Genomic DNA, 27471 nt, shown 5'->3' on the forward strand with positions numbered 1-27471 from the left:
TTCTTGAAAAAATTAAACTGTGTGCCTTGTAGTAAGACCATTTTAGTGAAATACTTTGTTTAATTCTTGCAGGTGTAAGAGGATGGTGGTAGTCATTTCAGATGACTACCTCGACAGTGATGAATGTGATTTCCAAACAAAGTTTGCACTAAGCCTCTGCCCAGGTAATGTAGACATAGAAACTGATGTGCAGCTATGGATAACTGCATAACATCTGTTAAAGGCCATAAAATAATAGGTGGAGCATTCCATTTTTCTTTTAACCACTGATTATTAATGCTATTCATTTGACGTATAAACACTGTATTTATACCTTTGCTTTCATTGTAGGATGGCTAAACAACATTTTTCAGGACTATATTTATAAAATCAAGTTCTTGTGGGATTTAAGGAAATACAGGTGCTTATAGTTATGCTGATATTAAGTATATAAGTACAGTCTTTATACTTGTTAAAAGTAATCTTCAGACTTCCAAAACCTGCCTTGCCCCATCCAGAAAATGGCTGCCAAATATATGAAATGATTATATTATTGAAGCTAGTTGAGCTGTTGTTTAGGTCTGCTTTCTTTTTTCTGTAGAGTTCTTTGGTGAAATTAATGATGACAATGACTAAACTTGCCTATTCTGTCACAGCTGCCTATGAATTTGTTCATATTTGCCACAGTGCTTTCCTTGTATGATAGAAGAGTAGTTGTAATTTGTGCAATGAGTGTACTCTATTTACACTTCACAATCCTCATTTAGGATGTAAATCACCGGTCCACAAAAGCTCTGGTATCTTAGACTTAGCATCTTCATGGGGCTATTACCCAACAATGTAGTCTTGCAACTTTATTTTTTTGTTGTGACTCAGTCTTGCAGTCGTCACAAGACGTATCCCTGCCAGAGGATGGCCAGTCTTTTAGAGCACACACACTCATTTTGGCTTACTTCACCTACCTTGGGACGTCTGCATACTTCTCAATAGAGGTGGCATCAGCCCAAGCCTTCTTTAGTCCTTTCTTGCCGTACTCAGTGAGTGTATCTTGTGAACTACGGTTGTGTTCATCAGTCCAGCGTCTCATTGTACCTCTTCTTCCAATCTGGGCACTGGGGACAATTTTTTTCAGTGTCCTGTAGACTGTCCCTACACAGGTATTTAGTGCTGCATGTGTAGGCAATTTGTATGTCTGCCCAGATAAAGTTTTTGGGTGTGTGCGCCTGTAAAAAAAAAAGTGTATACTGTTTAGGGCCCAAGTACAACATATGCCCTCTTGTTCTCTTTGCATGCAGTTTAGTAGAAAGGCCATTATAAGAAGAGTGTTAATCTTCCAATTGTATGTCTACAAAAATAAGTATTTAGTCATCTCATTCATGCGACATGTTAAACCGAGTTCCTATCTGCTTGAGTTGGTGGTGTATTAGGTGGATGTAAAAGATTGCACAGCACATGTTGAAAAGAGTATGGGACGTTTCCTGATGCTCTGACCAAATTTTACTTTGTATCTTCTCGGATCTCCCCTGAAGCCTAGCAGGACTTCATCAACAAAGGATGGGAGAGAGGGATAAATATATTAGTAGGCCACCATATCTGCTAAATAGCTGGATCACACTTCTGTGGGTACAGGCTGTATGAGGAGAAAAAGCCACAGATTTTTACAAAAGGCTGCTGTTAGTAAAAAGAAAAAAAATGGACAAGAGAGACTGGTTCTAGAGTTGTTAAGACTAAATAAATACCTTTGGGTTGCAAAATTCAAAATGCCTAGTGTTCAGGCCATATTATTCTTCCTGGCTTCACTGGTGCTGAATTTGACTGTAGATCTAAAGAATTCCTGCCTGCATATAGCCGTAGCAGAGGAATCACAGATGTTTCCCCAGATTGAAAGCAGAGGTGTTGCCATTACCATTTTACTGCCTTCCTGTCAGCATAGCTGTCAAGTGTACCTCATCATGAGGAACGTTCCATATTTGGGGTCTAAAAAGTTCATGTTCCTCAAAGTTCCACATTGAAAGGGTTTGTCACACACTCAGTATTACCATTTTTTTTTTACTGATATCCATAGTAAATAGAGCTGAATTGTATTATTTCATTAAAATAACCAATATACAAGTAAAATATCACATGTTAACTATTCTGTGAGCTTCCTAGTTGAAGTTTGTTAGTAGGCTGTTAAGTGTTCCACATTTTGCCCAATTGTTCCACATTATGAGAAGGAGTGTTCTTCATTTTGGATATGGAAGGTTAAGAGCTATGCCTTTCAGTTTAGCTACTGTGCCTAGAGTTTTTACAGAATGCATGGTGCCATTGATAGCCCATTGCAGTTCCAAGGGGATTCACATATACCCCAATCTGGTTAAATACCTCATATAGGCTTAGTCCCAGTAAAAGCTACAGAGACCCATAATATGTACCCTTGAATGTTTTCAGAGTCTGGGTTTCTCTTTCAGGTTTCTGAAACATCCAGTCTTAGGACCCATTCTATCCTGGCTGGAGTGTTAGCTATTACAGAGAAGAAAGCCCTTTACCCCAATAGAAAATTGCAGGTCCTTTCTGCATTTTTCAGGAACATGGCACTGAGGGCATCTGGTTATATGGCATTTGTCAAACTGATGGTACCTGTGAGGAAGCAGCCATCGTACCTGACAAATACAGCTGGTACTATTTCATACAGTGACCTTGTCATGTTACAGGGCTGCTAGTTCCTTTATATTCAGAAGTGTACAAATGACTGTCCCCAAAACAGGGGCCATCAATCAGCAATGGCTACAGCAGCACAAATGGTTAGTAGAGAAACTACCATCCCAGTTTGCCTTGCATAAATAAGGAAACCAGAATGGTGAGTTGAAGTGCAGAGCTGTCAGTTGATGCTTTTCAGACAACCCGTTTCAAACCAGACCTTTATTATGCACACCTCAAACACTGCATTTTGGGACTATAGTGGGGATCTCAATGTTCAGGAAACCTGGAGCTCCAGTGAAAGGAGGAACTATGTAAACCATAAAGAAAAGGCTAGGAATATAAACATGAATTGTAAAGAAAATAGAAGGAATATAAACCAGAAGAAATGATGGCTGTGATAGCAGATCTCAAAACCTTCAAGCAGATATAGAAATCAGGAGTTCTACACTTGATTGCAGACAATGCCACACTTTTGTATATAAACAAGGGTCTTTCATTCTTACTGTCTCTGCAGATTGACATTGCAGGCTTGGGAAGAGTCCCCTTAGGCCAAGGTCACCCTGATGGTGACTTGCATCCGGTCTCGTGAGAATTTCCTAGCAGATCAGTTAAGTAGGACTTTGCAGACTCTAACAACTGGGTGCTAGGCAGGGGCACCTTTCTAGACCTTACTCCCATGATGGGGGTACCAGAGGTAGACCTCTTTGGTGCTTTAACTGTCTGTTGCTTGGAGAAGCAAACAGTCTGGGGCATTGGATGCCTTCTTTGTTAATTGGGCAGGGCTATTTCTGAGAGATTTCCCTCCCATTTCCTTACATTTCAGGGTAATTTCTATGATAATGAAGGAAAGACTAGAGATAATAGTAGCTGCTTCTTCCTAGCCAAAGCAGCATCACTTCTCCCTTCCACCGGAGATGTTAATGTAGGAACTGTATTTCAAAAAAGTGGCCAGCACCAAGGTGTATAATGCGCACATATATTTTATTCGGTTTGAAGTGCTTCCACCAACATCATACCAGTTTCGGTATCCTGCCTTCTTCAGTGATACACAGATCACTGAAGAAGGCAGGATGCCGAAACCTGTAAGATGTTGGTGGAACCATTTCAAACCCAATAAAATATATGCATGTGTTATACACCTTGATGCTGGCCGCTTTTTGGAAATGTAGGATTGGTGTTTTGTCCGATTGCACTTGCTGTACCTGCGAGCATCTTCTGGGTTCTCTAATGTAGAAACTGTACCAATTCTACTGCTGTCTCAGCATATGAATCTCCTGATGCAGCTTAAGGGAGGGGTTCTTAGTATACTCACACTTGTTCACATTCCAGCTAACAGCATGAAGGATATCACCCTGCTACTTCAGGGCACTTTTACTTATGCATAATGTAATGAGGGAAGCTTGGAGGCCAAGTTTGAGGAAATGCAATCTAGAATCCTCATTCTCTGGAGTAAGACAAGAAATAAATTCTCCTCACCACTACTAAAAGACACCGAGGGTAGACAAATGAACAAAGAAAAAAGACCTTGGGTGTCGTCCACAGCTTCAGGCTTCAGACTGTTAAAACACAATTTATTAATCGCTTAAAAAGTGAAGCTGACAGGATGTAAACTTCACTAGAATATGGTAAACTGAAAAAGTTAAGAATCCAAGCAGTTGTCATCCACAGCATCAAACTTCAGGCTGTTAAAACTCAATTTATTGAAAACTTAAAAAGTGAAGCTGACAAAATGCAAGCTTCACTGAGATGCTGAAATAATTAGCCTAGTAATTAACATCCACAACTTCAGGCTTCAAGTTGTTAAAGCACAGTTAATAGATGCTTTGTAAGCAAAGCTGACAAAAACATATACTTCACTGGAGTGTAAAAAGCTGATGAAATTGTCCAAACGATAAGCACTTTCGGCAGATGCCTTCTTCAGATCATATAAAAGTGTGGTTAGTTCTTCCTGTTTATAAAGGAAACACAATCAAGAGCTGGTAGCTAATTGTCTTTGGTGTTCTTAAAGGCACATGACAAAAATAAATGTTCAAAGTGGAGATTTGTCTCCTATAATGTAGTTCAATGTTAAAAATGCTAGAATCATGTATTAATGTTTGGTAGGTTTCTTCTAGATTTTAGAACAGGTCTGAGAGGTACTATTGTATTAAGACCTGGGGGTTGATTGGCTCTAAAATTGTTGATCCAAAAGATCTCTCTCAATTCTGTCCTGTTATGGACATCTCCTTCCCTGATGTTTTGGGTGACCACTTCCACTGCTTTGAACAAGAAATTATGCGTAGGATGGACCAATACGTGTGCTGCTAAGGCATTATGTGGAACTTTCTGATCAATGTCTCTGACATGTCGTAGAATATGATCCTTTAATCGTTGGTCAGTTTTACCAAGATAGAAAGCTTGGCACTTGCGACAGGTAGCCAAATAGATAATATGGCTAGTAGTACAATCAGCATAAACATCGAAATGAAAGTTACGTCCAGATACTGGGTGGAGAAAAGTATTACTAGTATCTAAATAAGGACAAGCTTTGCATCTGCAGCATTTAAAAGTACCTTTGCAGTCTGATAGTGGACCACCACATTTAAAGCCATCTTTATGGCATAATAATCTCTTGATATTCTTTTTATTCTTGTAGAGAAACCTGGGTCTCTCTCCAACGATGTTCTTTATTTTATCATCCGCTGTCAGAATCGGCCAAAATTTCCTGATCACTTCACAGACCTGTTGATTGTCTGAACTGTAAGTGAGCATACATCTAAGTTGTTGAGGTGTTGTGTCATTAGACTGTCTTCGTGAAGATTGTTCAGACCTCTCCGAGTAATAAGGTTGACCTGTTTGCTTTCTATAGGTTTGCACCTGTGAAACTGTTGGAAAATTGTTTTCCTGATAAGCTCTATCCTTCAAATATCTACGTAGATTGGATTGCGCTTCCAAGAATTCCTCCTCATCAGTACATAGTCTTGAGACTCTTAAGATTTGTTTGTCAAAGATGTTATCAAAAATATGTCTTGGATGCATGCTCTGCCTGTGTAAGAAATGATTTTGCCAGGTCTCTTTCCAATGCACCCCAGTAGAGAGACCTTGAGTTGGATGTAAATGTATCTTGACATCCAAGAAATCTATGACTGAGGATGAGTGTTTCATTTTCAGATTTATTTGAATTTTTTGAAACACCTCATCCTATGTTTCCCAGCATTGGTGGATTACCTAAGATATATAAAGATCTTTTGGACCCTCCCTTATGTCCCATTGTCTCTGGGAGAGGATGGATCACTGAATCCATATCCATGTATGTTGAAAATGAACTCAAGAAAGCTTTGCCTTATGCTACCACTGTCTTGAAGGATACAGGCAGCTTCTTAAAAGACTTGTTCTCCACTGTTAAGTCTCTGGATGGTTTTGATAACCTTCTACTTGTAACTATGGATATAACCAGTCTCTTTACTGTGATTACCCATGAGTATGGCCTGAGGGCCTTACATGCTTTTCTGATTAGACATAATTTAACAACGGAACCTCTTTGTTCTCTGCTGGAATTAGTCCTTGAGAATAACATCTTTATATATGGAGATACCTTTTATTTGCAAACCTGGGGTGTGGCCATGGGAACTCCATGTGCCAACAATTATTCAAACTTGGTCTTGGCTGAGTGGTAATTTAAAACAATCTTCAGTGATGGAAATAACTGGAAGAATGAACTTGTCTACTATGAGCAATTTGTGGATGATTTTTTTTGTTTATGGAAAGGAGGTATTGACCAATTGGATCTTTTTGTCAGCTTCATTAACAACAGCACTGACTTCCTTGAGTTCAAAATGAAACACTCACAAATAATTTTCCAACAGTTTCACAGGTGCAAACCTATAGAAAGCAAAGAGGTCAACCTTATTACTCGGAGAGGTCTGAACAATCTTCACGAAGACAGTCTAATGACACAACACCTCAACAACTTAGATGTATGCTCACTTACAGTTCAGACAATCGACAGGTCTCTGAAGTGATCAGGAAATTTTGGCCGATTCTGACAGTGGATGATAAAATAAAGAACATCGTTGGAGAGAGACCCAGGTTTCTCTATAAGAATAAAAAGAATATCAAGAGATTATTATACCATAAAGATGGCTTTAAACGTGGTGGTCCACTATCAGACCGCAAAGGTACTTTTAAGTGCTGCTGATGCAAAGCTTGTCCTTATTTAGATACTAGTAATACTTTTCTCCACCCAGTATCTGGACGTAACTTTCATTTCGATGTTTATGCTGATTGTACTACTAGCCATATTATCTATTTGGCTACCTGTCGCAAGTGCCAAGCTTTCTATCTTGGTAAAACTGACCAACGATTAAAGGATCGTATTCTACGACATGTCAGAAACATTGATCAGAAAGTTCCACATAATGCCTTAGCAGCACACGTATTGGTCCATCCTACGCATAATTTCTTGTTCAAAGCAGTGGAAGTGGTCACCCAAAACATCAGGGAAGGAGATGTCCATAACAGGACAGAATTGAGAGAGATCTTTTGGATCAACAATTTTAGAGCCAATTGACCCCCAGGTCTTAATACAATAGTACCTTTCAGACCTGTTCTAAAATCTAGAAGAAACCTACCAAACATTAATACATGATTCTAGCATTTTTAACATTGAACTACATTATAGGAGACAAATCTCCACTTTGAACATTTATTTTTGTCCTGTGCCTTTAAGAACACCAAAGACAATTAGCTACCAGCTCTTGATTGTGTTTTCTTTATAAACAGGAAGAACTAACCACATTTTTATACAATCTGAAGAAGGCGTCTGCCGAAAGCGCTTATCGTTTGGACAATTTCATCAGCTTTTTACACTCCAGTGAAGTATATGTTTTTGTCAGCTTTGCTTACAAAGCATCTATTAACTGTGCTTTAACAACTTGAAGCCTGAAGTTGTGGATGTTAATTACTAGGCTAATTATTTCAACATCTCAGTGAAGCTTGCATTTTGTCAGCTTCACTTTTTATGTTTTCAATAAATTGAGTTTTAACAGCCTGAAGTTTGAAGCTGTGGATGACAACTGCTTGGATACTTAACTTTTTTCAATTTACCATATTCTAGTGAAGTTTACATCCTGTCAGCTTCACTTTTTAAGTGATTAATAAATTGTGTTTTAACAGTCTGAAGCCTGAAGCTGTGGACAACACCCAAGGTCTTTTTTCTTTGTTCATTCTCTGGAGTACGTTTCCTAGCCATGTGAAACAGAGCCCTTTCTTAGCCTCATTCAAGCACAATCTGGATCAGTAGATGGGAAATTAGAAATTGATCCCTGGTCTGACACCTATGTCTTTGATGGACAGAGAAAGCCATTAAATCATGACCTAACTTTGATCCCTTAAAATAACCTCTAAGTCACAATAACTTGTGGGATACATTTAGTTTGCATGACTAGGCTTATAAAGGCTTCAGTGATTGTTAGCCTAGTATACACCTATGAACCTAAGTGGAATATTTTTTGCCCTCTGTTGTCAAAGGTAGGACCACGATCCAAAATCTGTTGCAGTATCTATGGTTCTCTGGTATTAGTCTGACTTGTTTACCACTGGATGTAATTATGCATCCGTCAAGGTTTAACATTCAGACACTTCTGTCTGTTTGTTCCACTGAGCCCCCTTTGACATCCTGGCCTCATCTCAACCGGTGTCTTAAGGTGTCCTATACCTCAGACTCCCCAGGAAAAAAGTTAGTGCTGCCTGAGATGAGAAGTTCATCCTGGAGAATTTAACCTAGCCCATTTTGAGCCAGTAGCTACCTCAAATACCTTACTGGGAGACCACCCTGCGAAAAGCTGTTACTACAGTAAGGATTACTGAGCTCGAAGTATTAATATGTAAAGAACCTTTCATAATCTTCAGCAAAGGTAGGGGTAAGCTTCCACGCAAAACACCTCCTCCATGATGAACTGTGTAACAGACGTTCCCCTTGAGAAATCATCCAGTTAATTGTTTTCTTCCTTAACCCATGAAGCAGAGAGGAGAGGGATTTTACACTCTCTCGATAACCACAGACAGCTGATAGAACTTTTGGTTCTATCAAGGAAATCTAAGAGATGGATGGCAGTGTCTTAAGTAAATGATTTCAAAATGGATCACTCCTTACATATTCTGCTCAGAAGATGCAACATGGCCCTGTCAGAACATATTGTACACAGCTACGACTACCATCTTTTAGGGCGGTCAGCACCCAAGACCTCATCAGGCAGCTTACACTGTCCTTGGTTCACACATTTTCCAGACCTTGTAGACTAGACATTTAACCAGAGCCAGTGCGGGATTTGCCTGCCTTTCTGCAGGGACTCCTTCAGTCTTCTCTAGATCTAGCCAGCAACTCTTCACTGTAGAGGGAAAGCTTTGGAAATTATCTCCCTTGTGATGACTGCAACAGTGAGTTATATAAAAGATCATAGTATAGTTCTGCGAGAAACTTAACATAGTCATAGTTTGAGAAGGATCACTGTTGCAGTGCCAGTTCCCTCCCTCCCCTCTTCCTTTCTTAGAGGCATCCTAGGATTGGGTCTATATTATATTCTCGAACAGGCATTCCTTCGAATGCCTTTTCATCATCCCTTAAAACACAAACTGTCATAACAGTGAACGGCTGCATCAGTGATTTCTTTCCCTAAAAAGAAGAACACATCACTACAAACATTACAAAGTGCGGGACTCTTTCCCCCCCCCACACCCCCCAACATGGGGGACTGTGCCCCCACGTCCCGTTAACTATATATACCAACTCTGAGATTGCACTACAGTGGGGAAAATGGCAAACTAAGAAGGCTGGCCAAGCGATTTCTTTCCCAGGGAAAGAAATTACTGATGTGGCCGTTCCCTGTTATGACCGTTCGCATTTTAGGAGTCGATGAAAAGGCATTCGATGGAACGCCTCTTCGGGGACATAATATAGATCCCCTAGGATTTGGGTGGACTCCCAGGCCCTTTCCCTCATTCAGGACCCTAGGCCTCCTTTGTCCATGCTGCCTTAAGAGATCCACACTTTCGTAATGACTGCCATGGTTGTCTCCAAGGAGAATGCCGTGGTATGAGCCCCTGTGTTTTAAGGGGTTGTACTTTGATCTCTGAGGTACAAGAAAGAACTAAATATGGCATGATCTTTTATACTGGGTTTGTACAGATGTCCCAAGGAAGGTGGGATTGCTAAAGAGGATAATAGCTGTTATAACTGCTTCTTTAGCCCCATTGATGTCATCAGTTCACATGTTTGGCAGTCACCATAATGCCTGAAAGGTCATACAGAACAAGGTACCCCCCCCAGTCACCCAATTACTGCCCTACACCTGTGCTGTGATTTGCCAGTTGCTGCCCTACCTGTGCTGTGATTTGCCAAGTTGCTACTCTGCCTGTGCTGGGATTTGCCTAGTGGCTGCCCTACCTGTTCTCCATTAGCTCATTTGAACATCATATAAGGCAAGAGTCAGGCACTCCTGGGTGGAGTGACAGCTCTCTGGCCCACTTATTCCCATCAGGAAAGCTCCAGGTGGTAGGGAGGGGGCCAGTCTGCCAGTTCCATGGACTTCCCTGAATCCCATTCTCGCAAGCAGTTTGCAGGTTCCACAGTTGTTGCCAGATATCTCCCTGGTTAAGTAATGCACTTCTCATCCAGCACAGGACTGCTAGTCTCTTCCAGTAGATTTTATCAGTGCATTGAGCTGGAACACCCTTCTTCTCCTCACAAGGGTTGAGCTGGCATCTCCTTCTGCCTTGCCTTTCCACTGCCTGTGATGCTTAGTGAATATGGGTTGCCTCATCCTTCTATGCCTTGGGGCAGTGTTTATAAGTAGCAAAGCTTTTTATGGAAATATAATCTGTTTTAGTGCTACAAAGCCACATTATAGAGTTATTTGGGAGATTACAGTGTTGGCATTAGTATGTGCTGTATATTTCCCTTTCTTCACCACTGTATGAACTCAAAAATTTAAATTTCCTTTTTTATTGCACATTGTGTTTGTGTCGGTGCGTGTGTGTGTACACACACCAGCATCAGAAATTTGCCCTTTTCCCCACTGTAGTACAATCTCATAGTAAGTATATACAGTTGGGAGGTGTGCGGGTACAGCTCCGTACTTGGGTGGGTTTAAAATACTGTGCTTTGTGGGATGGTCCGAATGCTGGTCAATTCAATACTTTCCCTGGGAAAGTAATTTGTTAAACTGAACATTCGCGGAAGTGAATGTTCAAAGTTTAAGGTTCGATGTACAAAGTTTCACAGTAATGAACCTTCAATAAAAAGACATAGACTCATGTCCACAGAACAGGAATTAAAGAAAGGAGAGACGGTAGCTTTAATGAAACTCATTTTGAATGGAAGCTGCCACAAGATAGATAGGAGACTATTTGAGAGTTTAAAAACTACAGCCGAGTTCATATAATCAGTTAAGAGTTTAGTGTGTACCATGTGATGTGGTGGCAGCTAAAGAACATTTAATGCTGACAAGCTGTAGTTCAATCATTTAAGGTACTAAAGGAATTGAGGCCAGTTCAAGGACTGGAGTGAGAAAGATTCATGAGCTCTGGAAGCATAGCCCACATTAAATCTTGCTATTCTGTTGCAGGATTCCTCAAGAGGGGACAACAAATACAGTGAAGATGGAAGCCAGGCTGTAGAGGTGCAGTTTGGAAGAAGTCCTCCTCTAGACGAGCGTCCTGTAGCTTAGTTGATCAAAAATTGGTTGTGTGTAGAAGTCCTAGCCTTTGATTAGCTTTCAGTAGCCATTGTGACATGTACATCAAATTTCAGATGTTGAGCTTGAAAGTATAAAATCCAGTGGTACATGCAGAGACTGAATGAAGAAAACATGTGGCCTGGGTGTGGTTGTATTTAAGATACGACCTGATTCTGAAATGCAGTACTGAATCTTGTTGAAGTGCATTTGGAGATGAGCATATGATAATATTGTATTATTTTGGCAAGACCACAGTTCTTAGGTGTGCCATTCTCAAAGACGGTGAAGTGCAGTGATACCCTGAGTCAGTCTGATAGCAACATTTTGCCTGTTTCAGAATTTGTTGCCTGCTGTAAAGAGAGCTGGTGAACCAGCAGAGTGCAGAATTTGAGAACACACACATGGCACAGAGGGCTTTTTTTTCCATGACCCAGACAAAAACTTTGATGGTAATCTACAAGGATATTTTATTTAAAAAGATAGACAGTTGAGTTTGAGACGGATGCATTTTCAAGGACCTTTGAGAGTGCAAACATGATGGAAATTGGGAAGAAATTACTAAGCTGGCAAGATGAGCTATCGTTTTGTAGAGTTGATGTCATGACTGTTTTCCAGGTTTGTAGGAGATGTGCGTTCTTGAATAGAGTGGGTGATAATGATAGGAGACTTGGAATGCGAGAGGATTTGCAGCTATTTTTAGATATTCCATAGTAAACAAGTGAGATGCAAGAAAAGAAGGCTTCAGGTTTTTATTAATTTCTGAACAATCTGAACAGAAGAGGAAGGTAATTTTAAAAATGGAGAGGTGCCATAGTGTGATCGTTGAGGAAAAGTAACAGATGAATTGACAGAACTGGGGGACATGTAGTGAGAAAGAAGTTGAAATAAATTGTTCAGGATGATAGCACTAATAGTAATAGTGACTGGAGTATTTAGTCAGTGTTATAAGTTTGGCTTGTATCTTTAGGTACGCATAGGTATGCGTGGTTTATGTATAATTAATCTGTTGAATTTATTCCACATACATATTAGAACTTTGCATTTTTTAAATTATGGGTATATCAACCTACTTAAATTATTATTTTATAATGGCTGGAGATTAATTACATGTGCTTGTTAAATTAGTGTTTGGCAGTCCTTTGTTTAACAAGCTTTATAAGAGTATGTGTGTTTTTGACTTCTGGTAGTTGGCAAAGAGGATTCAAACTGTGAGGTGGTAACAAGGCACATGCTGGGGTACAGGGCTTGATTCCCTCAGTCTTCATACAAGACAATGCTTTGCTGAAATTGGTAATTTGGGCTAGGCATGTTGATTAGCTCCCGGACTGCATCCATAGCAACGACCTATGAACTGATAAATAATAGTAGCAGCAGAATAGAGTAATAGCATTAGTTTATGGGGACTGATACAATGAATTGTCTTGGCCTTGCCTGTGTTATAAACGTTTTATGTAGAATTTGAAAATGTCTTTCAAGTTTTATAAGTTGAATTGGTTTTTGTAAAGTGTTGACTTTAATCTGTTTCTTAGTTTTTTAAACTTTTGGAAGTTCTCAGTTGATCTTGCTAGGTAGCATATTGTTAATGTTTTACCTTGTTTGGTTGTACTTTAACATCATATGTGATCCATGGAAGGGAGTGAAATTTTGCTTGCTTATACTCAAAAAGGACACAAACAATTACGGACTATTATATATTGTTTGCTAAGTCAAGAACATGAAAGTAGAGTGTGGATGACGATACGAGTCAAGGGTGAAACTCCATTTTGTGTTAAAATTGCTGAAAACTATTGGCTTGCTTCTTACATTGGTAGTGTTACCTGAAAAGAAGTCCTTTGCTGTTCTTTTTGGGGAATCTAGATGGATGTGTGGACAACCTAGAGTTAGGTTTCTATTTTGTTGATTTTTTACAGGTATGAGAAGAGAGTCTGTTTGCTCAGAAGAGGCACTTGAGTATAATATAATGAACAAGATCTTAATTGGGGTAAATGATTGCATACTTCCACTGCCTTTGCTTTGTTTGTCATGACCAAGCATGCTGTAATAGCGAACATGTCATTTTTAAGAATTTAACCAGCAGTGACAAAGAGTGGTCTTATTACAAATATTGCAGGATTTTATGTGGGCAGTTTCAGGGGCTTTGTAATAATTCCATGCTGCATCATGAGTCAGTACTGTCATATTGTTAAAGATGTGACCGTAATTGTGGTGAATGTTGCTGCATCTTGGTATGTCTTTGTTTTTGTGAAGAACATTGTTATATTTGTAGTAATATTTTTAATGTATTAAAGTCTTTATTGTACTAGTTGGATAGAAATATTTTTTTTTCTTCTGAAAGACTGCAAGCTGAGTTGGAAAAAGTGTTTAGCAAGAAAGAACGCAAGTGGAGCAGTCAGTCAGCAAAAAGTAAGGTGCTGTCCTCTTGATAGTTAATCAAGGAGAATGTGAGGAATTAGCAATTTGAAGAACACTGACCAGCAACGCAGAGGTTGGCAACATTAGCATCAGGACTGAAATAGCTTCATGTGTGTTTGCAGGGTCCAGGGCCACCTTTTTATTGAATAGGCAGAAGAGTAGGCAGAGGAGGAGTGTAAATATATAGGGCAGAACAAGTTGGAGAACGACGATGGTTGGGGTAGAGGAGACGGACCCTCTCCATACCTTGTACCTTAGTGTAGTGACCTGATCCAGTTGTATTAATCAGCTTTTAGAGTCCAGATCCTTAAGAAGCATAAGTGTGCAACTTGCTTTAGTGTATACTGCCTGCGTATTAGTTTGTGGGAGTTTCATGTGAAATGGATTCATTTTTTCCTAGATGGGAAGGCTTACCAAACATTTGCGCAAAATATGTTGTTATGCAGTTACAGGAACAAAAGGGACATCTAGGGACATCCACAACTGTGGGCAGTCCATGTATATTAAACTCCTTCCACACTGCATGCAAGTTCTGGAGAGGGTGATTGATAAAGGGGTGCGCAGAGTAGTAGAAAGTATGATGGGAGATGAACAGTTTGGATTCAGATCAGGATGCAGCACAACTGACCCAATATTTGCAGTGAGATAGAAAGTTGAGAAGAAGCTAGAGATGAGGAAAGCGTCCAGCTGGGCTTTCCTAAACTTGGAAAAAGCATATGATAAGGTCCCAGAAAGCTGATTTGGGCAGTACTGCAATGGTTCAGAGTCCCAGAAGTATTGGTAGAATCAATGCAGGCTATATACAAGGACCCAATGACTCAAGTACGAACAGTGTTCGGTCTCTCAGAGGGGTCCCCAGTGGGAGTGGGTGTGCATCAGGGTTCAGCTCAGAGCCCACTGCTGTTCTTACTGGTGATGGATTACATTAGCAAACGGGTCGAAGGGGACAGATCAGCAAATTTGCTGTATGTAGATGATCATAGGAGGTTACTAGGCTAATGGCCCTAGGGCCCTTACAAGCCTAGCCAAGAGTTTATCCCCAAAAAAGAAACATCGGTCAGCACCAATGATGTGGCATTACAGGTAAACTCTGAGCAAGAACTTCAGCAAAGGATAGGGGGATGTAATGCAAAACTGAAGGTACATGAGATGAAGGCAAGTACAGATAAGACAGTGGTAATGGCAGCAAATTTGGGAAATCAGAAGTTGAGAATTGAGATAGAAGGGAAGATAGTGGAACAGGTTAATAGTTTCAAGTATCTGGGAGGGGTGGTTGAGGAGAAGGGAAATCTGAATGAAGAGGTCAAAGCTAGAATCAGAGGGGCTGCAGCCAACTGGCAGAGTGTCAGGTGTAGTCTACGATAGAAGAATGCCAAATAAGCTGAAAAGTAAGGTGTACAAACAGTGGTGCAGCCACTACTATTGTATGATGCAGATAACTAGGTATTAAAGGCAGAACAGATAAGAAAGCTAGAGGTGATGGAAATGAAGCGCCTGCGAAGGGTGGTAGGCTGCATATTGTGGGACAGATGAAGAAATGAGGACATAAGAGAGAAAGTCAAAGTAGTTCCTATTAAAGATCAGAGAGAACAGATTATTGTGGTTTGGGCACATGTGCAGAAAAGCATAAGACAATATGATGAAGATGATTTGGGACAGACAAGAAGAAAGTAAGAGGAAACAAGGGTGTCCAACCAAGAGGTGAATGGATTGTGAGAGAGAAAATCTGTGACAGTAAGGCTCGAGTGTTGAAGATGACAGGAGTGTGGCATTGAATCCAGAGAGATGGTGACAGTTAATATGACACCTTGACCATGAGAAAATGTGAAGAAGATGATGATGATGATGCAGTTGCACCTTGGGTTGCTAGTATGAGTGACCTTCTTAACTGTTTCAGTTAGTCCCATTGGATTAAGTTTTTTTTTTGGCTAGGCTTGTAATAGTCTTCATACTGATTGCCTAGTACTTGCCTTTGAACCTGTGAAACTCTGGTAGATTAAGAATGTGGCCTCAGTAATTGAATATTTGTGGAGTTAAGAGATACGGGATATTCGGCATAATTCAAGTAGTAATTTCCAACATAGTGATAAGAACCTTGGCAACTCAGGGTGCTGTTTAAAGTTAGCTTTCTACATAGCACCTGTTTTGTATTAAGAGTTATTTTATTGGTGGAATTTGCGGAGCTAAGTGAATAGGAGAGTCTTTACAGATGTTCTTCATGTTTCACTGTTGCAGTCATCACATTTGGGTTATCCTGCCAGGGGTAGCCCTCAGTCGGCCCGAATACCAGAGGCTTAGTTTTTCTGCGTCGGTTGCCCGTTGCTCCAGGACTGACATCAGGTCGTCAGTGGTATAAAATCAGGCAGCCAACACCATTACATCAGTCTTTCTTGCCGAGGAGTCAGAAGCAGAAGCAGTCCGCACTAGTGTCGTTGGCCACTACTTGAGTTTGCATTTCCGAATTGAAGTTGAAGTCTTCTAAAGCTAAGTACCCCGTTGGAGATCCTTTTTTTCTTGCTCTAACCGACATCCGAAAAAGTTAACAATTGTCTCACCTGTGGAAAGCAAATACCACACCGAGACTTCCATTCTTACTGCATCACCTGTTTAGGCCCAGACCACGATGTCCCCCGCTGTCGCTTTTGTGCTTTGTTCAACGCCAGAACTATACGTCATCGGGCCCTTATTGTAGCTAGATATTTTTGCTCTCAGTCATCGAATTCCGATATGGCTTCTGTAAGCCATCCGACTTCGATCTTATGAAAAAACGTAAGGATAACGACAGAGACCGCACAGGTCTAAAACTGCCAACAACGCTTCCGCTAAGCTAGTCGTCAGTTCTCCGGTCCTCAGTGAGGCGCTTTCGCAGCCCTGATGCCTGCTTCTGTGGATTCGCAGGCCGCTACTGAGACCCTTTCGGAGTCCAGTATGCAGCGAGACTCTTCGTGTAAGGATCCTGCGGCTGTCTCTACCTTGGATGGGTCCGGAGCCACTGAGCAGGCACCAGTTTCTGAGGAAGTACTTCGCACTACCGATACTCGACACAGACTGACGACTTCTTTCACGTCTTCAGTTCTTTCTAAAACTACTGAGTTTCTAAGGCCCAGGGTATGAACTACACCCAAAAAAACGACGACCCAAGCTCAGGCACCTGCTTCCTTGCCTCAATCTATAATGCTTAAAATGGCAGAAGACCTTATTATGCTTATTAGGGGAAGCCAGGCTACCCCTTCCAAAAGAAAAAGAGACTTGTCCCCTGTAGTTTTATCTGAACAGGAGTCCGATTACTGTGATGCAGCTGAATATGAAGATATGCAACTCCTCTCTGCTTATGAGGATTCTGATGCAGAGGAATCCATTCCTTCTGCTTCTCCGAATTTTTCATTTGGGGAAACCCTTCATACTTTAAGGGAGCATTTCCAATGGGAATGTCAAGACTATCCTCAGTCAAAAAAGAGACTCTGGGAATTCTTAGAATTACCACAGCAGAGACCTTTGGCCATTCCTCCTGTCCTGGATGTTGTAGATGATGTTTTTATGGAATCCAGTTTGACTCCTGACACCCTTCCTCCTGCTCCCAGGAAACCTGATTGGTATTACAGAGTCTCTGACTCTCACAAATTTCTTTTCAAAAATCCCACTGCTGACCCAGAGGTCATCTCTCAAGGGCCTAAAGGAATTAAAGCAACTTCAGCTAAGAATCCCACCCCTTCAGATGGGAATTCCCAAGCTTTAGACAGTTGGGGTATAAAGGTATACACCTCTGCTACTCTTGCTATTAGAGCAGTAAATTGTCAGTTCCACGTGCTGAAATATCAGCAGCATACCATGGAACTCCTCAAACAAAAAATATCTTCCTTTCCAGCTTGTGCAGAAAATAAAGAATTACAAGAGCTAATGCATTCTGCAAGTCAAGTAACTAAGCACACCTTGCAATGTGGCTTTGACGCCCTAGAAGCATCTTGCAGGGCAGCAGTCACTAGTTCTATCCTTAGAAGGCATGCTTGGCTTAAGGAACAGGCCTTGCCAGATCATGTGAAATTCAAATTGTTGGACACACCATTGAACAGAGACAACTTATTTGGCACCAAGGCAGAAAAGGTCTTAAAAAAGATGGAAGAAAAAGCTAAATCTGTGCAGACAGACTTCTTACAGGTTTAGCCTCTGAGGTTCAGTAGGCATTGCCCCTCCAAGCACTGGTCCTTTCCTGCCCCCTCCAGGCCAGCTCAGCCCAGACCCAGGAGAAGCAGAGATCTAAGCAATGGAGTTACTCCTCTTCAAAAACAGGGAGTGCAAAGCCACCCTCTTATGGTAAGAACTCACAATGACTTTATACCTCCACCCCTTACCTCTGCCCACCTTCTTTTGCCCCTAGGAGGAAAACTCTCCTTCCACGCAAGCAACTGGGCTACTATTACCAACAACCGATGAGTCCTCAACATAGTGTCCCAGGGATACAAATTTTATTTCCACATTCCGCCAACCCCAAAAGGGTTCCCAGATCTTCCTCCAAACCAGTGGGCAGAGGCCAAAAAGCAAGTCCTTTCCCTGCTCTCCATGAGAGCAATACAGCATGTTCCTGCAGAACAGATAGCCCAAGGTTTCTACTCCAGACTCTTCCTGGTACCCAGAAAAGAGGGCACGTGGCACCCCATCCTCGATCTATCCATTCTAAACACCTTTCTTTTGATATCAAAATTCAAAATGCCCACCCTCCAGCAGCTTCTACCAGTGCTTTCCAAGGATACTTGGTTAGACACCCTAGACCTAAAAGAGGCCTACCTACACATCCCAATCAGGGAATTATGCAGGAAATGCCTATGTTTCAGGGCAGGATCTATGCACTTTCAGTTCTCTGCACTTCCCTTTGGCTTATCCACTGCTCCCAGAGTTTTCACAAAATGCCTGGCTCCCGCCATTGTTTTTTGCAGACAAAGAAATATTCAAATTTACCCGTACTTAGACAATTACGTGATTCAGGCAGACGGTCAGGAAAGGCTGCTACAGCACCTGACTTTTGTAAAGGACCTAGTGACCTCCCTAGGGTATACTATCAATGAAAAGAAATCAAAACTAGTCCCTACACAAAATATTGTATTCCTGGGAGCAAGCCTGGACACAGCATCCCAGATGGCATTCCTTACTCTGGAAAAACAAGCCTACCTGACAAGCTACTTCTGTCAACTAGCCACCAGAGAAGTTAAGCACAAGGAAAATCCTGCAAGCTCTAGGATTCATGGCTTCCTGCATCCTACTCATATCATATGCCAGACTGCATATGAGGAAACTACAGTGGTACCTAAAAAGCCTTTGATGTCAACACTCTCAAGACCTGGAAACTCTCATACCAATGATACCTTGTCTAAGGAAAGATTTTCTTTGGTGGGCAGCAGCTTGCAACCACAACAAGGGACTTCCCTTCTCACAACCCCATGCCGCCCAGACCCTCACCACAGACTCATCAGACTATGTCTGAGGTGCACACCTGAATGACAGGTGCATTCAGGGCCACTGGAGCCCAAATCAAATACATCTGCACATCAGCCAAAAAGAGATGTTAGCTGTTCAGCACACCCTGACAGCCTTCAGACCCCTACTCTCCCTGGGACCTCTAATGATCAAAACAGACTACACCAAAGTGGTGTGGTATATCAACAAGCAGGGAGGGACTCACTCTTATTCTCTCTACAGGCACGCCATGACCCTTTGGCACACGGCCTCAGCCATGCAACTATACCTGCTAGCACAATTCCTGCCAGCTTCTGTAAACTCTCTGGCAGACAACTTAAGCAGAAATCTGCTAGACGCACACAAGTGGCAGCTAGACCACAGAACCTTCACCCTTGTACCCCAGAAATGGGGCACCCCGAAGGTCGACCTCTTTGCCTCCCACTCCAATTAGCAGCTCAAAAAATGCTGCACCAGGGAACCTCACAGCAAGGCCTGGAAAGTGGATGCTCTATCCTTCCAGTGGGTTACCCTCTCTGTCTATGCATTCACTCATATCAAGGGTACTGCTCAAGGGAGGAAAAACCAAGGGCAATCCTGATTGCCCCAGACTGGCCATGCCAGCACTGGTACCCGTTGCTGCACAGCCTGTCACCCCTGCCACCATAGCACCTACCTCAGATCTCTACACTCCTGAACCAGGAGAATAGAGAATTCATGTATCCTCAATTGCAGACCCTCAACCTGGCAGCCTGGCTTATTCCCTGACCACCCCTCAAGCTACCAGGCTAAACAAACAAATCCTAGATGTTATATGAGAGGCCAGACGCCCTAGCACTAGGAAATCCTATGCTGACAAGTGGAAAAGGTTTTGCACCTGGATCCAGGCTAAGGAAGCCGGAACGGCACAGCCCTCCTTAACTCTTATCCTAGATTACCTGGCAGACCTACTACACAGGGGTATATCCTTCTCTTCTATTAAAATTCATGCCTCACCCATCTCTGCTAATTACAACACAGAGCCTTCTCTCTTCTCACACCCTCTCATCAAACAGTTCCTAAGAGGGGCTAACAACTTAAGGCCACCCAGAAGAGCTCCTACCATCTTGGGACCTTAACTTTGTGTTGGAAAAGCTCACCCTAATCCCCTTTGAACCTGCAACTTCACAGAGTTAAAATTTCTCTCTTGGAAAACAGCCTTGCTTCTGGCCATCACTTCAGCTAGAAGTGTAGCCGAGCTACAAGCACTCATGGCTGTAGAGCCCTTCATCATTTTCCATGTGACAGAGTCTCACTCAGGACTAACCTATCTTTCGAAGTGGTGTCCAGTGTGGCTACCAACCAATCCATACATTTGCCCACCTTTTTCCCTAACCCACAAAACAAGGGGGAAAGATTCTGCACTCTCTAGATGTGCACAGACAGCTCAGATTCTATATGGACAGGACTAAATCTTTCAGAAAAACTGATCAATTGCTAGTCAGCTTCGCAGCAGGAGCAGAGGGCAAGGCTATATCCAAACAAACAATCTCCAAATGGATAGCATGCTGCATCCATTTCTGCTACTGACAGCACGGGAAACCAACCCCAAAGGGGGTTAGGACACATTCCACCAGAGCAACCTCCACATCTGCAGTCTTTCTCAGAGGGGTCCCCACCAGGGACATCCTGGAGGCTGCAACATGGACATCTGTTCATACCTTCACCGAGCATTACCACCTGCCTATCTTTTCCAAATCCAGGGCAGGCTTTGCCACTGCAGTCTTGCAGGGCATACTAGCCAGCCCACAGTCTTCTTGACTGCCTCCACCCTTTTCTTCAGCTTTGCGACTCAACCCAAATGTGATGACTGCAACAGTGAAACACGAAGAACATAGTACAGATGTTCTTCGTGTTTCACTGTTGCAGTCATCACACTTGGGTTATCTGCCTGCAGGTAGCCCTCAGTTGGGTCTTGGGATTTCTGCCCCGGTTGTTGTAGCCTCTTCCATGATGTCAGATTGTCAGGGGTATAAAGCATGCAGCCGACGCCATTACGTCAGCGTTTCTTGTCGCACGGGAGCCCAAAGTAGAAGCAGTTCGCAAATGCCGGTCGGCCGCTACCTGAAATTTTAATTTATTTTTTATTTTATTTTATTTTACATTTGTTGACCGGGATAGTCCGACTGGATGCATGTCCATTTTCAGCGGAGGCCTGGGGAGAAAAGCTCCAAGGGTAAGCAGATACAGCATTACATAATACCAGCATTACATATTACAAACAGACTATTTACAGAGATTACATAAGTAAGCAAGTTCCACAGGTTACAGTTAATCCTGAGCACAAGTCAGGATTAAATTAAATTACACAGTAAACTGGTTTACAGATTTTTACACATTCTAGAGAGAGTTAGCCAGGCTTGATACATTGAAATAGCCAGTTAAGTGACAAATGTTGTTTGAGTCTAGTTTTAAATTGACCTAAGGTGGAAAGTAAGGTAATATCAGCTGGAAGAGAATTCCAGAATCTACTTACAGAGTTTGCAAAGAGAGAATCACCGGCTGTGTTATTAATTTTGCTAGTCTGAATTAGTAGTTTGTTAGAGGATCGAAGCGGTCTAGGATTGTTATAGGGGGTGATAATATTTTTAAGTGCAGGAGTATTGTCCGGATTATAGAGGATTTATAGGCCATAATCAGTTGGTTATACTGGATTAGGCTGGGTAGTTCAAGCCACCCAAGCTGATTTACATTGATGCAATGATGTGTCCTAAAAGGCAGCCCAGTGGCAAACCTGGCAATGTGGTTGTAGCAAATTGAGAGTTTTTTAAGGATAGTCTTGTTTAAATTCGAGAGTAGAGGGGATGCATACAGAAGGGTTGAAAGAAGGTGAGAGCGAGCTCTGGCAATTTTAGCTGGAGGGGTTAGGAAGGCTTTTATTCTGTAAAGTGACCTTAGTTTTTTATTGATGGTTTTGATAGTTTGGTTAACATGTAGGTCAAAGTTTAGATTATTGTCTATGATGACACCTAGTAGTTTTGTAGATGGGTCAGGGGAGATTATTGTGCCATCATTTGATTTTATGGTAAAGGTGAAAGTGGTAGACCTACGTGTTGGTGAAAATAACAGCATTTTATTTTTTTTGGGATTTAGGATCAGACGATGTTCAGAAAGCCAGTTTTCTATTGTATTAAAGGTGGTCTGGGTAGCTGACCATAACTCTACTGGAGATGTGGCTGAGCAAATCAGAGTAGAGTCATCTGCATATTGGATACAGCTGACTTTTGGGATGACAGTATAAAGGTCGTTAATGAAGATGGAGAACAGCAAGGGCCCTAGTATAGAGCCTTGTGGTACTGCAAGGGTGTTAGGTAGAAGGTTAGAGAGTTTGTTCTGCCAGAGGACAGCCTGCTGTCGACCATTCAGGTAGAATTGACACCAGTGGAGGGCTCCAGTATCTAGACAGAATGTTGAAAGGGTGTGGATTAAAAGTTGGTGATCAACCATATCGAATGCCTTGGAAATATCCAAAAAGGGGGCTGAGGATATATAATTATTGTTGCGATTATGGTTTATGGTGTTAGTAAAGGCTAGGAGGGCTGAAGTAGTGCTGTGATGAGGACGGAAGCCATGCTGAGTGTCTGCCATAAGGCGATTTTGGATTAGGTGGTGCATGAGTTGTCTATGAATACATTTTTCCATAATCTTTGCAAGTGGAGAGAGTATAGCTATTGGCCTATAATTGGATAATTCAGTAGAGCTGCCTCCTTTGTGAAGTGGAATTACATAGGATTTTCCAGATGGTGGGAATTTTAGCTTCTACTATGGTTCAATTGATTAGTATTGAGATGGGGTAAGCAATAGCATCAGCTGATTTTTGTAGGTACTCGGCAGGGAGTTGATCAGCAGAAAGTGTAGTGGGTTTTAATTTTTTGATCAAGGTACAGATAAGTGAAGTGGCGACTGGTTGGAAGCTGAACGTGAGTAGGTTTCTAGGGGTGCTACTTTCAGGACCAGGGGAGCTAGGAGGTAGTTGGCTAGCTAGAGCTTGAATTGTCTCAGTAAAGAATTGGTTAAAACTATCAGAAACATCTTCAGGGGTTTTATCAATAGTAGCAGCAGGGATTGGGGTTGAAGTTTGTCCAGGATGTAGTAGATTATTTAAACCTGCCCAAAACTTCTGAGGGTTATTTTGATTTACTGTCTGTAAATTACAGTAGTATTGTTTTTTTGTCTTGCAAAATTGTTTTTTTGGTTTCGTTCCTGGATTGCCTCTATTTAATGTGATCTTGAGGGTCTTTAGAAGAACGCCATAAAGCCCATGCTTTGTTTCTAAGGGTAATTTTGAGTTTAGACTCTGTAGAAAGCCATGGTGCAGTTTTTGCCTTTGTTCTCTTTGAACGAACAGGTGCATGCAAATCAAGGATCTCAAGGAATTTGTTGTTAAAGTATGCTACTGCTTCCTCTAAGGGGAGGTGTTTTAGAATAGACCAATTACATGAGTTTAGTTCTTGTTGGAATTTGGCAGGGTCAAAGTTTTTATTGTTTTTAACCTTTCTGAGTAAGGGTTGTTGGGAATTAATGGTTTTGTGCTTAATTACATATGTGAGAAGGTGATCGCTTAGGCCATTAAGGAGGGTACCAGAGGTGTACAGTTGGGGGTGACTGTTTATGAGTACCCAGTCAAGTATACTTTCTTTTTGGTTGGGTTTACCTATCCTGGTAGGGGTGGATATGATTTGTGTAAATGCATGTAGGTTAATATGGGTGGTTGGGGATTATGAGGAACAGGTGCCCCAGTCTATGTTAAAGTCTCCAAGTAGTAGGGTTTCTTGGGGGTAGTGACATGATAGCCAGTGCAGGATATCTTCAAATGTAGATATATTGTTACTTGGGGGAATGTACATACAGATGATATTAATGCATTCATTTTTATTAAGTTGCAATTTGGTGGCAAGAATCTGAGTTATTAATCTGAGGAGGTTGTATTAGATCTAGGGTGACATTCAACTCAGATTTATAGAGTATAGCTACCCACCACCCTTCCTCGAAGCACGATCCAGCCTGTGTATGTTGTACCCAGGTGGTAACACTTCATTGTCTTTAGTGTTAGGTTTTAACCAGGTTTCAGATAAACAGAGAATCTCAGGGGAGTGGACATCCAGAAGTGCATGCAATTCACGTACCTTGTTATTAATGCTTCTAATATTGAGATGACAGACTAGGAGAGAGTTAGTTGGCCTATTAATTGTAGGTTTGTAGCTTAGATTGCAAGTAGAGGGGGTATGTGTATCTGAAGTGAGTGGGCCAGGGTTGGGTGAATATCACCACCAAGTATTAGGTTGAGTCTATACTTGGTGATGAACTTCAGGAATTTGTTTATTAGTTTGTGGTAGTGTTTGGATCTAGAGCTAATGTGCCTGGGGTTGAGATGTTGATAGACTGAACAAGATGTTGGATAGGATCTGGTACTGTAAGTATGGTTGAAGGTGGAAGGATTTACAGCTGGGGTGATAGTATGGCCTTTTGGGACCTGAAATCCCGTGAGAAACTGGTTTTCATACAAGGTAAAGAGGTATGGTGTGAACAAGAGGGGTAGTAAAGAGGAGTATATCATTATCTGTGATTCAGCTAGTGAGTACTGTTTACCTGGTGATGCAACACCAGAAGATAGAGTGGTGAGGTAAAGGTACTGGAAGGGGGATGGGAGAATGCCAGATGAAAGCTAATAGGTGCTATTAAAATATAGGTAGTAGAATGGGGGTGGATGGAATTATCCCAGATGAAAGCAGATAGGATGTAGAAAGTGGGGGAGTGGCTATAGTACTATAAATTTAGAGGTACTGGGGGCGGGAGGGAATTGGGGGCAGGGAGGGAAGCGAAGAGAGCCCGAGCATAGCGGGGCTATTGCAGTTTACAAGGTTTCCTAAAGTGTCCTAAAGCTATAAGGTAAGTATTACAGCTCTTAATGTAAGAGTCAATTTACTTCAGTTACAGGGGAAGGAGGCAACCACTCAAGTAGAAACAGAGCCCTATGGCTGACCAATATTAATATTTTATTATTAAATATTAATAAAATATTAATTTTTTGAGTTTCAAACCTGAAGTCTTCTAAAGCTAAGTACCCCGTTGCAGATTCTTTTTTCTTGCTCTAACCGATGTCAGAAAAAGTTAACAATTGTCTTGCCTGTGGAAAGCAAACACCTCACAGAGATTTTCATTCTTGCTGTGTCACCTGTTTAGGCCCAGACCACAACGTTCCTTGCTGTCGGTTTTGTGCCTTGTTTAACACCCGAACTATTCGTTGTCGGGCTGTCCTTGTTGCTAAATTCTTTTGCTCTCGTTCTTCATATTCCAAAATGGCTTCGGTAAACAATCTGACTACCTATCTTCCAAATAAAGTAAGGATAAAGACAGAGAGAGACCACATAGGTCCAAAACTGCTGACGACGCTTCCGTTAAGCTAGTCGCCAGTCCGCCGGTACTCAGTGAAGCGCCTTCGGAGCCCCGGATACCCGCTTCTACAGATACGTAGGCCTCTGCTGAGACCCATTCGGAGTCCGGTATGCCGCAAGATGCTTCTTCGATTATGGAACCTGCGAATGTCTCTACCTTGGATGGGTCCAGAGCCGCTGTGCAGGCACCAGCTTCTGAGGGTGTATTCCGACCTTCCGATGTTTGTATTAAACAGACTACTTCGTTTCAGACTAAAACTACTGAGTTTCTCAGGCCCAGAGTTCACACTACACCTAGAAAACCTACGACCAAAGTGCATGCTCAAGCTCCCATGCCACAGAAACAAATGCTTAGAATGGCTGAAGACCTTATAACTCTAATTAGGGGAAGCCAGCCTTCCCCCTCTAAAAGACAAAGAATTGATTTTCCCTTCTGATTCTACAGACCATGAGTCCGATGACTGTGATTTGTCTGATTACCAGGACATACCCTTATCTACCTATAAGGATTCAGATGCAGAGGATTCCATTCCCTATGCCTTCCCTCCAGAGGACTTTTCTTTTAGTGAAACCTTGCATACCTTAAGAGAGCATTTCAGCTGGGAATGCCAGGACTACCCACAGTCCAAAAAGAGACTCGGAGAATTTTTAGAGTTGCCTCAGCAAAGGCCTCTAGCTATACCCCTGACCTGAATATTGTAGATGATATTTTCATGGAATCCAGTCTTACTCCTGATACTTTACTCCTGATACTTTACCACCAGCTCCTAGAAAGCCTGACGGGTACTACAGGGTACCTGACTCATAAATTTCTCTAAGAATCCCACTGTGGATCCAGAGACCATTTCCCATGGTACCTAAAGGTATGGCTACTGCAGCCAAAAAAACCTACCCTTTCGGACAGGGATTTGAGGGCTTTAGACAGATGGGGCAAGAAGGTATATACCTCTGCAACTCTTGCCATCAGGGCTTTAAATTGCCAGTTTCACATGTTGAAGTACCAGCAGCATATTATGGAACTAATTAAACAAAAAATGTTGTTGCTTCCAGATTTTGCAGAAAATAAAGATTTACAAGAGTTAATGCATTCTACAAACCCAAGTCAGTAAACATACTTTGCCGTGTGATTTTGATGCCTTAGAGGCATCTTGCAGGGCTGCTGTCACTGGGTCTGTACTGAGAATGGCTGAAGGAACAAATCTAGCCAGACCATGTCAAAGCAAAATTACTAGATTCTCCATTAAACCAGGAACGTTTGTTTGGCACAAAAGCAGAAGAGGTTCTTAAAAAGATGGAGGAAAAAGCTAAATCTATGCAAACTGTTAAAGATTTCTTATAGGTACAGCCACCTAGATTCAGTAGAGATTGGTCTTCTACAAACTGGTCCTTTCCAGTCCCTACCAAGTTCCAAACCCAGGGGCAACAGACCACCAAGGCTACAGTCTCAGGATACGCAGAGATCTAAACAATGGAGTGCTCCCCCCTCAAAAACAGGGAGTGGTAAGCCACCCCCTTATGGAAAAAATTCACAATGACTTGCCTATCATCCTTCCCAGCCATGCCCAAGTACTTACACCCCTAGGAGGAAAACTCGCCCTGCATGCAAAAAACTGGATGTCCATTACCTAGGACCGATGGGTCCTAAACATTGTATCTCAGGGATACAGATTCTACTTCCAGTCCACTGCCAACCCCAAGTGGGTTGCCAGACCTTCCTCCAAACCAGTGGTCAGAGGCTCAAAAACAAGTACTTTCTCTTCTCAGTATCAGGGCTATTCAGCCTGTTCCAATAGAGCAGAAGG

The 27471-nt window shown here is 41.9% G+C and overlaps 1 protein-coding gene across 1 annotated transcript in view; it reads left to right on the plus strand.

Annotated features, from left to right (window-relative positions):
• The window catches only part of MYD88 (MYD88 innate immune signal transduction adaptor), a 328345-nt gene that overhangs the window by 275933 nt on the left and 24941 nt on the right, over window positions 1-27471 (plus strand). Inside the window, exon 4 of the mRNA XM_044067207.1 lies at window positions 73-164. Within this exon, the coding sequence (XP_043923142.1) occupies window positions 73-164 (92 nt within the window). The remainder of the gene's footprint in view (window positions 1-72; window positions 165-27471) is intronic.

Source organism: Protopterus annectens, chromosome 3.part1 (assembly GCF_019279795.1).
Source record: "Protopterus annectens isolate FY-2018-M chromosome 3.part1, PAN1.0, whole genome shotgun sequence".
In the NCBI taxonomy this organism is placed as follows: Eukaryota; Metazoa; Chordata; order Ceratodontiformes; family Protopteridae; genus Protopterus; species Protopterus annectens.